This window comes from Chaetodon trifascialis, chromosome 4 (genome assembly GCF_039877785.1).
Source record: "Chaetodon trifascialis isolate fChaTrf1 chromosome 4, fChaTrf1.hap1, whole genome shotgun sequence".
Taxonomy (NCBI): domain Eukaryota; kingdom Metazoa; phylum Chordata; class Actinopteri; order Chaetodontiformes; family Chaetodontidae; genus Chaetodon; species Chaetodon trifascialis.
This window is the reverse complement of record NC_092059.1, coordinates 5,964,239-5,977,825: the sequence shown is the minus strand read 5'-3', so window position 1 is coordinate 5,977,825 and position 13,587 is coordinate 5,964,239. Positions and strand designations below refer to the sequence as shown.

The following is a 13,587-nucleotide window of genomic DNA, read 5'->3' as shown; positions in this document are numbered from 1 at the left end:
CTCCTCCTCATGGGAGAGGACTGGACAACAAGCAATGCAAATAAATCTAAACTTATTACTTTATCTTCACAACAGAAATTCAAGCAACTCATGCAAAACATGTTTTGTGGTCATCTCAGTGCTTTATGAATTGTACGTGGGAGTTATACCTGTGCTGAAGGAGGTTTAAAGATCCTCTCCAGTCATGCTTTAACATGTATATGGATAATAAGTTGTATGATATGTTCTTTTCCCTAAAAACAGTTCAATTATCTTGTTAAAAAATGTTTACATCACATTTTTGCAACTTTTCAGTATTTGTGATGTCAAACCTCATGCTTGTATGCCATCCCCTGAGCATGGGATTGTCAATGAGCACATGGGAACTGTCCACTTTCAGCAGATGATCCTTCTCTCAACTGTAGGAACAAGAAGATAAAGATGTTTTTGAGTGGAGGGAAACTTTAAACAGTTACACTGCAGATAAATGATTAAGGTGTTTCATGAGTAAAATACTGAATAATGAATAAGATACTCTAAAATAAGAGTGGCAGCTTTATGTTTATTTTATTTGAGAAGCTTTGGGTTATAATTAAAATGAGTGTCACTAGAAAGATGCTGTATTGCTAATGCAATTTGGCAGGTGGAGCTCATTACGCAAAGCCTGCCTTTGCAGTTTGCAGGGAAACTGATCAGACCGTGCCCCTAACATACCCCTTCAGTGGGCCTTTGCAGCCCTGATGGTTCTGCTGTCCCACCTAGTTTTACTGCTGGCCTGCCTGATGTGTTAGGCACTGACGTCTTTGGAAAAGGAACATTTGCAGTGTATGTAATCCTGTAGAGAGAGGAAGGAAGCATGAACAAGGTTGTGATCTCATTCTACGTGACCACTGAATGAAGGCCAGCTTCCTGACCTGACCTTGCAAAGGCCCATGTGTATTTTGGCAGGTGGTTGAGGGGTACAAACCTGACGTGTCTCTGATAAGATGTGTGTGTCTGCATGTGCCACGTTGCCACACAGGAAGCAAGTTGTTGAGTCAAGCCTCATTTGTTTCTTTTTGAAAAGAGACAGCAGGGGACACCTGACCTGAGCCATGTCTGGACTAAACGCATCTCTCGGATACTTCGTGGCCGTTGTGATCTTTGCAGCCACAGTTCGAATAGTACTAAAAAAACGGCCACGGCTTGGCTTCATTTTGGAGTTTGCATCGTCTTTCTTGCTGGTCGCATGTTGGCTGGAGGTGCAGACCATTGTGGAGGTGGGTCAGTGGGCTGGGGGCTTAGGACCTGACGTGACTGTAACCATTCTGTTTGTGGTGCTGCTCACCCACGGTGTGATCTGCGGGGATGCATCAGGGAATCCCAGCATGGTGGTGCTGAAGTTCCTGCAGCTGGAGGCCACCACCGTGCCCACTCTCCTGTCTGTGGCAGCCCAGTTTCTTGGGGCCCACTTTGCGCTCTACGTAGCCCTATATTACTGGAGTCTGGAGCTGACGGACATGCACATGATCAAAAACCTGATGGCGAGAGAGTGCAGCACATCGCTGCTGGTCTCTTTGCCTCAGGGTTTCTTCACTGAGTGTGTTTGCGCGCTCATCTTTCATCTAATACAGCTGAACCTGCAACGCAGATCTGCTTTGATCCGGGTGCCCCTGATTGCTGTCCTCCTCACTTTCCTGTCCCATACAGGTAAGTCTGGTGAGGTGAGCCTGGCCCCCATTATGATCCAAAAAATACACTCCTAGAGAGACTTTGGTGATTCTGCAATTGTGCAGAAAATTACTGGAATACTAATGGAAAGTTTCATTTGAAAACTTTTCAAATAAAACATAAAAATATGGGAACTCACTGGGAAACCAGTGCTCTCACTCGCTCCACATAAGGCAGGTTGCAGTGACAAACGTGTTGGCTGTCACTACTAGTTTGGCTAAAGAAAGCTCCTACTGATAAACGCTGCTCAGATATGATCTCACACTGCTCGTGCAGAAGACTACATTTCGACTTCCTTGGACTCCTGCTTCCACTTTCATAACCATAGTTTTGAAATCTTTTTTAACCATTTGTTTTCTGCAGCCAGAGGCTACACCTCAGCTTACATGAATCCATCACTGGCCTATGGCCTCACCTTCCACTGTACTGGATTTACCTTCGCACAGTATGCAGGAGTCTACTGGCTGGGCTCTCTCACAGGTAAATCAGGGATAAATGAAAGATAACTGCAGCTCTTGTCAGTTCTCTGAACTCACTGACCGTCTGTTTTCTAGGCATGACGCTGGCTCTTCTCCTGTACATGGGACACATTCCAAGGATTTTTGCCAAGAATCTACTATATTTTCAGAAGACACGCTTCAGAGTGCCAAAGGGGGACAAAGGAGAAAAGAAGAAAAAGTGAAAGATACTACAGTTTTTTTTTTCTTGTCTTTTAATCAAACTTTTAGGAAAGTACTTGACACAATTGGTTAAAGGTCAGGATAGATCTGCCTCAAGCAAAAGTTGCATGTCTGTACAGAAAACTTCAAATATTAAGCATAAAAAAATAATAGCAAATTAAAATTTCTATTCTTGTTGACTGTTTTTAAGAAAGTCATTCTTATCAAGGAAGTTCTCCTTTCAGAAAAAAACATTTTCACCAACGTTTCTTCCTTCAAATCCAACGTGTGTAGTAGTGCACCACACAGTGGTCATCAAACATTACACCGTGAGACAGAGACGAACACGCTGCAGAAGTATACAGAAAATCATCTCACTGAAGCCAAAAACGTACTAAATTATAAATTATTCATCCATTCATACGTCAGTCAGAGGAGGCGGACTGCTGCTACGTGCTGGCAGTGCTCTGAGCAGCACTGGGTTCAGAAGACGCTGATCCATCAGGCTCTTTGTCTTTTGGCTGGTTCTTAAGAGAAGGGCCTGGTTCTGTGGGTGAAAGAGAATAAACAGTCAGAACAAAGTGTTTGTCCTTTCCAACTCATTATTTTATTGAAAAATCTGTATCTGGTAGCCAATTTCCACAGTCTTATAACTCTTTCAGGCTCATAGTGTATTTAATCTTTAACACTGATAAAAATAAATCTTGATGTTTCAGTGTGGAGCTCTTGTAAGATAAACACAGTATGGGAAGCATCGTCTGTGAGGCTGGTGCATAGTGTCGAGCTGAGGTTTGACACCTGGCTTCTTTTGCTGCTGCAGCTGAGCTTCGGGACGGTCTACCCACAGACAATGATCTGGATTATTCAGTAGCTTCTTGCTCTGCCCACAGCTGAGGCACCTCACAACAGTGAAGCGAGTCTTGCTGTTTTTTCCTAATGAGACACAAAAGGAAAGTTGGTGTCTCTGAACATGCTTTACCAAACAAATTCAGATGAAACAGGTGAATGAACTGACTAAAAAAGCTGGTATGCACTGCGAGGTAACATGAGAAACATAAACATCAGGAAGTGGACTGTCGCTCTAAATGAGATGATGACTTACGTCGCTGTCTTGTTGTAGCAGTTACACCAGGGATGAGCAATGAGCAGCACTTCTTGCACAATGTTCTCTTCACTGATGGGTCTCTGTGGTGAAACAAACATTAAGAAATACTGAAAACCCAAATAACATGCACCACAGCAGGATGGTGTATGTGGGACTGACTCAGAAAAACCTACAGGGCATCTGTTCATCACAGTGAAGGTCACACAGTGCAATAGTGTGGCTCCTTAATAGAGCTCTACAGCTCATGGGAGTAAAATATATCAACCTTCAGCTGATTACGTTACGTTATTACTGTTAATGTATCAGTGTTTGTAGAGGCCAAAAAGGACGAAAGACTCACACAAGAGCAATCATTTTTTATTTCTTTAGGTTTGCTGAACTGTTTAGTGAAATCCTGTTCACGATAACCCTGACTATGACCATCTGCATTTTCTCTTTGTTATTTTACTGTGCAGTTAATTGTACACAAAACTAAAGGGAAAAATCTGCTCAAATTAGACCATTCAGAACTTTCTACGGTTTTAACTGTCATGAGAAAAAAATCCTGTGAAACTTTTTTTAATATGTGGATTTGTTTGACATTTCTAAACAACAATAACTATTCTCGTGTGCTCGAAATGTTTATGTGGAGACTTGTTTCAATACAATCCCGACATACATTAGTGAATCCTTCTGAGTGCATTCGTTATTAATGAGACTGATCGGACTCCATACTGCTGTAATCCATCCTTCAAAATAAAATCCAAACAAGCAGAAACACACACCTCTGGATGATACGGATACAGACTTTACTTACTGTCTAAGAACTAGACGTCTTGCGATGGTCCTCTGTGTGAAGCAGTAGAAACGAGCCAGCTCCACATTTTCCGAGTTTTCGGATAAAACACAATGCGCAGCCTGTAAAAGGAGAAAGCCGGTTCAGTATCATTACCTTACTGTTAGCAAGGTAGCTAGCATGTTAGCCATGGGGCTGCTGTCGATAGCATCATGACAGCGAAATAGTTTTTAACATTTATTTCCTACCTGGTAAAGATAGTTCAGTCTTTGGTAAGCTTCTTTGTCTTTTATTTGGGCCGCCATTACACACAAAGGTCAGAAAAATAGAGCTGCAGGTTCGTCCTGTTGGCTACTTCGAGCTAGCACAGCTTCACCGGTGTCAAAGGAACACTTCCGGCAAGAATTTCATAGTAAAAGCGCACAGTAAAGGCCGTACTAAAAAACTAATTGCCTCAAAATTGAATGATTGCCAACATACTTCAATATAAACACACCTAAAGCTTCGTCAGCTACACCCTAAACTTGTATCAGCACTCCCTGTAGAATCCAGTCCCAAAGCCATTATACCAACACTGATATTAAATGAAAGTCTAAACTGGTCTTCAGACATACAACAGTACAGACAGGACAGATTATTAAGGTTATATTGCATCGCTTATGTTAGTCTACTCTCATGTTCATTCCCTTCTGTGTGGCTTTATAAAAAAAATGGTGATACAACTACACATCAATCACTTTCACACCCAAATCACAAAAGCACGAAGTTGCATTTATTTGAGTGGGCAGACAAGGTTGTTAGTCGTTCAGAGGAGGAAAAGAAACAGTCAAAAAAATATCTTTGCCATGTCTTTGACAGCTAACCATCATGATGTGGCCATCTTTATCCTAAACCAATTATTAAGTACACAATATACACATGGGAAAAGGGCATTTGTTTAGCCGAGAAGAACACAAAGGACAGAGTTTGACATACAATACTCATTTTTAATAACATCAATAAAGAAGAAAGTATAAACCCTGTCAATCTAACATTTTAATTTGCCTGTAAGGTGCACCTCTGGTATCAGGAGACTAACACAAGGGAAGAACTGGTACAGTAGGTCTGTCAGGTGTGGCAGTCGAAGAACAACACAATCACAGCACGTGTTTCTGATGATGAACGTACTGAAATGTTTCCTATAAAAACCGGTAAGAGAAAATGTCCATAAAACACGAGTCAATGTGGAAATAGCCAGAGTGTTCACTGAATGAGACCAACTATATAACAAGAAGGGGGACAAATATGAAATTCAAGTATCAAAATAACTAAGACACTGACAAGCTGAAAAGGTAAATTACAAAGGTAGTAAAAATCATGGGAAGAGAGACATCGACACAATCAACAATACATTAGGCAACATATTGCATTTGTTTAAGGCAGTTGATTAAAAAAACTAAACAGAACTAGGCATCTTCTTCATTCCAAGTTAAATACAAGCCTAGCCCTAACATGTCACCAGGAGATTTGTTGTACAAAATAACTACGCCTGACTCTGAAACTAAGCACTTTAGTTTGACTTGTCTTCTGACGTCTGAGTGAGAATAGAGTTCATGTGGACAGCGGTGGAGTTGTGCTCTATATTTTTGGTCTTCTTCACAGTGAGGTTTGTCAGGGCTTATAAGGCTGGTGCATCAAGAGTGGCGAGTCACTCTCAGCCTATTGTCTGGCACGAAATCTAAATGGTTGGCACGTATCTGTGCACAGCATGGGAAGGCAGGGTAGCTCTTTTCATCGGCTAACGATTGCCCTTCATGGCCTCCTTGGCTGCCAGGATGAGAGGTGTGAGACTGGAGAGGGGCTTCGCCAGCTTCAGGAACGGATGCTGCACGCCAATAAACAAAGACAAGAGGGGGAGGGGAAAAGGTTAGAAAAAAAAAACAGTGAATCAGGCGCAGATTTAATTAAAACATAAGAGAAGTTCAACAAGAAAAAAATCGAATAACAGGAGGCGTTTTTAACCTGCAGCAGCTCTTTGCCTCCGCCTCTTTTCTCTACATCCATTTCCAGGCAACGGTTGAGGAAATCTCTGAAGACCGGAGACAGTTTCTCTGGGTTCTGAAGCTCGGGCGTGCCGTTCGTGGCAATCAGGTATAATGCCTGCCAAAGGGGAAGAGACGAGAGAAAGGTACATCAACAACTGTCAGACGTGGTTTCAGGAACTATCTGACTTGCAGTAGATGAATCAAGTCAAACTGGCTAAGTGAGAACATTTCCTTCAACTCTGATCGGTTTTTAATTGCCATCAAAGTGTTGCAAAGAATTTTCAAAGCCCGCATTCACGCAGGTACAAAGAAGTCCTTTCCTTTTCAACAGTGCTTAATGACAGCTGAGCAATCTGACCTTACAAAACCATACAAGGAACTGCAGGTGACACCAGGTAACAGGTCTACAAAGGACGATAATCAACTGTTGACACAAGATTTCTAATCCAGACTTTAAGCGTTCACACTGAAGAGGCGAGGTTTGTAACATGCTATGTGAACACATCAAGAAGAGCGCGTTCAGTTTGAAATGAGGGGGGATTATTGATTCACATATAATGTTAGTTTCCTTTCTGCCCACGATCAAGACGACACGACGACGAAACAACACTGCCATCGTCAAACGCTAACTGTTTTGTTCAGATGGATCATTTGTTTAAAGCAGCTGACGTAACTTCAGCCTAAAACCAGTAATTTGACACAGGACTGAGACGGAAAACAAAAACAGGTGACAGAATCAACACCACCTGACGCTAGCTGTATCCTTGTTTACTGTTACTGTACGTTTGATCTGTATATCAACGTTGTATATTGGTCAAATTTCCTGTATGAGCAAACATATTGCTGATTTGTGCTTATACACAACTAGAACATACAAGAGAAAAGGCAAGAGAAGCAGCAGTCAAACCCGACAGAAATATGTGTCTAGCTCAACTTGAGCTAACAATAAGTCAGCTGTTTAGTGTCTGGCTTGTTCCTTGACTGCTGTTGTTGGCGCATGTGGAGAGTGCGACGAACTCTCATGAGACTTCAGCATTGGTCCTGCTTTTGTTTTGACTCATGAGGCTTTCAGGACTGCAGTTGTTTGCCAGTGATGCCAAAGTCTGACACAAACAATCAATGAAATTTTGGCTGACTATTAATTGTCCTACAGTTATTACAATGACTGGTTTAATGGTCCTTTCCTGATCCTTTTATAAAACTATTTTACTATGAGCTTATTTGCTTCAACCAGCTGAGGTTTCCATTCAGAAAATCAGCGAAAGAAATGCAAAGTAACATCGCTTACATCCACTATCATCATGTAAATATTAGAAGTTAAACACTTTGAGATAAACAGCTGGTGGCACTAATTCTCCACAGCAGAAGGGGATGTCATTAAAAGACTGCCAGTCAGCGGAAAGCATCGTGGAAATATGACATTTGTTAGTTTCATCCATCTGCTCTTATAAAGGTGAAAATGATCACGGTCAGGTCAAATAATCACGATCAGGCGATTATGTAGTAAATGCAATCGCCTACGTACAGATTATCTATTTGAAGAGTTTCATGTCATTTGTTGGAAATGAACAACAAGTAAACAAGAATGAAATAAGAAGAGGGTTTAAAATGTGGTCACTCACTCGTAGTGGGTTCTCGTTCAGGTAGGGAGGCTCTCCTTCAACCATCTCAATGGCCATAATACCCAGAGACCAAATGTCTACTTTAGGCCCATAAGCCTTTCTGGTCACCACCTCAGGAGCCATCCAGTAAGGCGTGCCGACCATGGTGCTGCGTTTGCTCTGCTCTGGAGTGATCTGGGCACAGAAGCCAAAATCGGCTGTCGAGGAGATGGAGAAGAGTAAATGATGGTGATAATGAAGGGATGTAGAGATCAGAGTTTGAAAACATCAGTGCAGGACTTACTGAGCTTGACTGAGCCATCCATGCCAAGCAGCACGTTGTCACTTTTGATGTCTCTGTGAATGACCTGGTTCGCGTGCAGGAAATCCAATGCTTGTAAACACTGCAGATATGGAGACAAATGGAGACGAGACGGGGAAAAGTTTAAAGTTTTTCTGGGGACTTGATTTCTTTCCTATGGCCTCAGGTGTAAAGAACGCAGCGTACCTCTCGGCAGACAGCAGCTATCTGGGCCTCATCCATACAGGTCTCTGTAACCACATCTGTCAGTGAGCCACCGGCCAGATACTCCATCACCACAAACAGCTCCTCCCCCATCAGGAAACTGACACACACACACACAAATACACAGCATCACACACCGGTGTCCATCTATGCTTCTGTGAACACTTGCTATAATCATCGCCAGCTGTTCTGCAGCAGTCAGCTTCCTGCCAGTCTTACCTGTCTAAAAAGTTGACGATGTTGGGGTTCTTCAGCTCCTTCATCACTAGAATCTCATTGATGATCAGCTCCTTCTTGGGCTGCTTTTGTAGGTTGATCTGTTTAATGGCTACCTGTAAAGAGGCAGCGTGACAGACCAGATATTTAGAATGACTCCATGTTAGATACAATTTTAATATATAATTTCACAAACTTTCCCTCAGTCTTTATCATGACTGCATAAGTGTATGGATTATACCATTTAACTCATTTTTCTAATAACTTTTTTCTCCCTTTATGTAAAGCAATATTATTATAATATATATCATAATATTATTAGCAATAAAACAAACCTTGCTCAATTCAACATACTCAGTAAGTATTTTGCAGATACAACCTTACCTGGTCTGGTATGACTGGTAGCAGAGGATGCTAATGTTAGCTAATGAAAGCTAATGTTAGCTAACTTTAAATAGATATTGCTGTGTAACTAACAGCACTGGGCCAGCCTGCTAACTTGATTACTCCTCTTTACTCGTGCTGCAGTTAAAGTAAGTTTTACTGATTAACTCAGAATTGTCCCTTGTGGCCACATTTGCAGGTGAACAACAGAAAGCTGTGTTTCTTGTAAAAAATGAACTCTAAAATAAAGCTTATTGTTAAAACTATTAACTTTGATGTGTCCATTGTTGTGTAAAGAGCTAAACTACTCTACTCTGCTGTGTCACTGCTTGCTCTTTTTATAGTCTCCACATCTCATCCATGACTCAATCAGTCTTACCTCCTGTCCTGTGGCAACATCAATGGCTGTGAATACTGTTCCCGACGCTCTGTGAGAAGGAGATGAGCAATTTACTTCAATGTAACAACAAGTCCACTCAAATCTGTCTGCGTGTTCTGTCACATTTTTAGACAAAAGCTGTGATTAATCTAACAGAGCTGTGATATAACGCTTTGTTTGTATGTTACTGACTAAGAAACACGAGAGCAGATCTAAGAGGATCTGTCTCACAGGATTGTTAGGAGTTTGTTAAGGTATCTTGCATTTACATAAGATTGTAAATCACAAATTCTAAATCTGCACTCACCCCTGACCAATTTTTTCATATCTGGTGTACTTCTTCTTGGGATCCCCAATGCTGACTATGGTTCCTGTAAACCAGATAACAATCACATACGTAAAGGGCACAGGTGAGATTTAACCTGCTGTACTGCTGTGTGGCAACAGACTTGTGAGATTAATAATTTACTCAGTTTGTCCATGATCTCCTCGTCCGACATCTTGCCCTTCTTTTTCTGTCTGTCTGCAGCCTTGGAGGCAACATCGCCGTCTACACAATGGCTTGGAGCAGGGATGGGGTCAATAACAGAGCGAGTATACACCTGCACAACACAACAACAACAACAACAACAACCAAAGACAGACAAATAAAGCTCACAGAGAATGACGTATGAAAAACTGATTTTCCAAACAAATCATCCGACTGTCAAACCTGCTTAAAGCAGGCGACTTACACTCTTCGTGTGTTCGGGTCTTGGTGCCACAACAGGGGGAAGAGCTTCATCATCGTCATCATCATCAATGTCTTTGATATTCGGAGACGAGGGTTCAGTGCCTTTTTTGACAGGCTAATTCAGAGCGGGAAAAGAAAAGGCTTTTAGCCTTCATGAGACAAAACATCAAACAGTATGTGCTTTTTTTAACAGTCTTGAAATACTTACAGACTGAGGCCCAGGGGTGAAAGCATCTTTTTCTGTGAAAGAACAAAACAACGAGGCACAGTTAGGAGACAAGCAGATGTTTCATAAGAGTGGGTAGCCACAGATTAAACTAGGTGTTTTCAAAAGGGTTTTATTTCAACACTTTGAACTCTTCTGCTCACTGTACTGCCTGATCTCACAGTTTTTTACACAAGTTAATACTGATTAAATGACTCTTTATGACGAATACTCATGATGCTCCACAGGCAACTAAACAAACCTACAATTGGACATGGAGCCTCACCAGAAGACGAGAAGCTGAGGTACTTCTGGCGACCGTTGCCTGTAGAGTCGTAGAACTTGAGAACGTCGAGCACAGCCTGTGGGTTTTTCTTCTGCTCTGACTTGGTGATGTTTGAGGTCTGGAGAAGTCGAGCCCATTGCTCTGGCATACCCTGTGCAGGGCCAAGACGACACGGTGTCAAACTGATGCAGACTAAGATGTGATAGAAATGTGTGTTTTGGTTGATAGTCAGGTGTGAAAAAACAGGGGTTAGTGGAAGAAGAAGATAAAAAAAACGTGTGAGAACGAGCAAACAGTGAAAACTCACAGTGAACTCCCCTGTGACAGCGTCAAACCCAACATGTATGGTGTGTTCAAAATCTGACGGTGGTGAGATCTCTGGTCGTTCTTTGTCTCTATCTTTCTTTCTACCACCTGGAAGAAACCAAAACCTTTGTGAAATGACACATGACAACACTTCACAAGTGTTTTGAAACCCAAGACTTTAAGGTTGACTACTTTTCTGCCAAACTCTTCGTCTCACCCTTTTCAGCCCCAGAGAAGATTGAGATGATCTTATTACGAGGTTTCCTCTCCTCGGGCACAGAAGGCAGAGGTTTAGAGCTGTGGTTGGCTGAGAGTGAGTCTTTGCCAGAGCCGGTGCTGAAGATGGTGCTGCTCATCCTCACCGGAGGGGCAGGGGGTTTATCCTCAGGGTCTCCGTTATCGCACATCGCTATAGGTTGTCGGGGGCCTCACAGGGCTAAGAGGGCTTGGGGAGCTCAGCGGCCGAGGATGGACAGGGTGACAAACAGAGAGGGAGCGGGGCGGCGCTCACATCAACACAAGGCACTGGTGTGCTCATGCGCCACAGGAGGATGTGCCGAAAGTGACAGCTGAAGAGAAATGAAGCACCAAGAACCACCTGGAGGAAGATCAGACATTCATAAGACCACAAACACACAGTAATATGGGTACTTTACAGAGTGAAACAACACAGTGTTGTTGAAATTGAAGCCAAAGAGAGTGGAGGGGTACTGTGGGAGGTGTGTGGTGTGTCAGTGAATCTGGTTTGGTGATGGGGGGGAACCACCATCATCTTGAAACAGAAAACACTGAGCAGAGAGAAACCCAACACTCATGATCTCAGCATTCAGGGCAACGTTTACATGAACAACTACTTAAAGCACAAGAGTAATCCCATACAGCTGCTGAAGTACTGCACGGACAAATGCTTGCCAATATCTAGCAAACGTGTACTGAGAGTGAGAGCAAATACAGTTAAATGTAAAGTTAGCTTACAGGAGAGACTGTTAGCGGAACTCAAACAATGACCACGTCTCATTTTTACACAACATATCTCCCTCTGAAACCTGAGCATTAGTCTGAGAAATGTTGACAATTTCTTCTTTGTGTCCTGTGTCGCATCTGAAGAAGACTAAGAAACGAGCCCAGATGAGGATAAAAGAATAACAGAAGTTGCTACTAACAAGTCTTAGTGCACTTCATACCGAGATAAAATGCTGACACTTCGTTGCTTCTTGCTAAGTTTAAAATATGTCGATATATCGGCATTTATGCCGTTATTTTCCCACATAACGGTATTTCTGTCTCTTCAAAAATGCCCTTCAAATGAGTAACAACAGGGGCGGCTAGCATGCTAACGTTAGCATGAACTGCTTGGCCAACAAGTGTGCTAGCTAGAAGCTAAAGTTAGCATGACAAGCTACACTAACGCTCGCGTTCCTATGAGCTCAGTGTTAAGCTATCAGCTAACTTACGCTAAATAGTCTGCCCACCGAACTTGTGGGTTTTCCCCCGAGAAATTCACATTGTGTAGAGGCGGTTTAAACAACACTACAGAGGCTGCAAACTGGCCAACTATCCAGTACCAGTCTGCTTTATTTGCAGGCTAACGAAGACGACGCAGGGGCAGCAGAGCTCACCGGAGGTTCCACACCAGTTAAACTTGAATAGAACTTGACTCCGGGACGATCCTCGACGGTCTGGAAAACGTTAGTAAATCCGTTAAAAGTACTTCCTCCGTTACATTGGGCCTTGATGGTACGCGGCGCCTACAAATAACTTGGTAAAAACGTGACTTCAACTATTTACAATGCAACTTTTCTTCTATCTTTTCGGCCCCGGGATAATTCCGCTATGGCGAAGGGGAAGCGGAACTACCGACCCAGCCCTAGCCTATTCAATAAATGTTTCAAATGAATGGTGAGAAGTTTGTCCGCTGTCTGTGCGCAAAGATTACTGCCCGCACACAAATCTGCACCGCCGACTCTGACGCTGCAAATAACCAAATTTTCACTGCTGGGAATACTGAAAGCGAGAAACATGTTGAAACTTCAGAAACTGGAAGTTGAATTAGGTCGAAAAGCATTGTTGGAAATGTAGGTCAACATTTGTAATGAGGGAAGAGGAGGCTGACTGATACACACTGTCCATCAGCTGGAGGTGAAGGTGTAAAACCCAAAACCTGCTGAAGTGCCTCTGAGCCATTCCTGCAAACTGGACTGGGATTGATCAGAATCCAGTCCCGCTCCTTCATCCACACAGTGTGTAAATTTGAATCGTGATACACCTTTACTGTCTGCATCATACTGCAGAGGCAGACTCCTGACAGCATGGTGTCTGAAAAAGCCTGCCAGCTGATATTAACTGCACAATTTTATGATCTGCTATCCACAGAGAGATCTGTTATGGATATATTTAAACTCATTAACATCCTTTAATTCCCCTCAGATAGCATTAAGGTTGAAAACCTGTCCCTTATTGTCTGACAGTATCATATTGTATATCATCTTGTTTGAGCTCTTCATTGAAGCCACATGATGTTTACATTAAGTTAAATATTCAAACCTTACACTCTGTGTTTTTATGGCTACATCATTCTATCAAATGGAAATATTCAAGTTGCCTTGCAAGTTCTATACATATACTTCAGATGTATTTAGTATCTTTGAGATCTCCACCAGAATTTAAAATCATGTGGGTTTGCCAGTGGTGGAAGAAAT

At 42.4% G+C, this 13,587-nt stretch overlaps 3 protein-coding genes across 3 annotated transcripts; 1 reads left to right on the top strand and 2 right to left on the bottom strand.

The window, feature by feature from the left end:
- The first annotated feature begins 1,073 nt into the window (after positions 1-1,073).
- aqp12 (aquaporin 12) lies at positions 1,074-2,371 on the top strand. Its single transcript, XM_070961489.1, has 3 exons — positions 1,074-1,668; positions 2,053-2,169; positions 2,244-2,371. Exons 1-3 carry the CDS (start codon positions 1,074-1,076, stop codon positions 2,369-2,371), a joined length of 840 nt encoding a protein of 279 aa, XP_070817590.1.
- Positions 2,372-2,403: 32 nt separating this feature from the next.
- rpp21 (ribonuclease P 21 subunit) lies at positions 2,404-4,619 on the bottom strand. The gene is made up of 5 exons (XM_070961781.1): positions 4,477-4,619; positions 4,250-4,350; positions 3,451-3,533; positions 3,147-3,281; positions 2,404-2,895 (listed from the first exon to the last, which is right to left on the bottom strand). The coding sequence occupies exons 1-5, from the start codon at positions 4,531-4,533 to the stop codon at positions 2,798-2,800; spliced, it is 474 nt and encodes a 157-aa protein (XP_070817882.1). The 5' UTR covers positions 4,534-4,619; the 3' UTR covers positions 2,404-2,797.
- Positions 4,620-4,978: 359 nt separating this feature from the next.
- Positions 4,979-12,855, bottom strand: pak2b (p21 protein (Cdc42/Rac)-activated kinase 2b). Its single transcript, XM_070961779.1, has 15 exons — positions 12,508-12,855; positions 11,106-11,486; positions 10,890-10,996; positions 10,583-10,733; positions 10,300-10,331; positions 10,093-10,206; positions 9,828-9,960; positions 9,666-9,729; positions 9,359-9,407; positions 8,599-8,711; positions 8,362-8,479; positions 8,158-8,257; positions 7,875-8,071; positions 6,230-6,367; positions 4,979-6,092 (listed from the first exon to the last, which is right to left on the bottom strand). The coding sequence occupies exons 2-15, from the start codon at positions 11,293-11,295 to the stop codon at positions 6,006-6,008; spliced, it is 1,593 nt and encodes a 530-aa protein (XP_070817880.1). The 5' UTR covers positions 11,296-11,486; positions 12,508-12,855; the 3' UTR covers positions 4,979-6,005.
- Between the last annotated feature and the right edge of the window lie 732 nt (positions 12,856-13,587).

Coding starts and splice junctions, on each gene's coding strand:
- aqp12 (XM_070961489.1), top strand. CDS start 1,074: ATGTCTGGACTAAACGCATCTCTCGGATACTTCGTGGCCGTTGTGATC. Junction 1,669..2,052: donor CACTTTCCTGTCCCATACAG/GTAAGTCTGGTG, acceptor TGTTTTCTGCAG/CCAGAGGCTACACCTCAGCT. Junction 2,170..2,243: donor CTGGCTGGGCTCTCTCACAG/GTAAATCAGGGA, acceptor TCTGTTTTCTAG/GCATGACGCTGGCTCTTCTC.
- rpp21 (XM_070961781.1), bottom strand. CDS start 4,533: ATGGCGGCCCAAATAAAAGACAAAGAAGCTTACCAAAGACTGAACTAT. Junction 4,351..4,476: donor GACTGAACTATCTTTACCAG/GTAGGAAATAAA, acceptor CTCCTTTTACAG/GCTGCGCATTGTGTTTTATC. Junction 3,534..4,249: donor AGACGTCTAGTTCTTAGACA/GTAAGTAAAGTC, acceptor GTTTCACCACAG/AGACCCATCAGTGAAGAGAA.
- pak2b (XM_070961779.1), bottom strand. CDS start 11,295: ATGTGCGATAACGGAGACCCTGAGGATAAACCCCCTGCCCCTCCGGTG. Junction 10,997..11,105: donor CTTCTCTGGGGCTGAAAAGG/GTGAGACGAAGA, acceptor GGTTTCTTCCAG/GTGGTAGAAAGAAAGATAGA. Junction 10,734..10,889: donor CTGTCACAGGGGAGTTCACT/GTGAGTTTTCAC, acceptor GGCCCTGCACAG/GGTATGCCAGAGCAATGGGC.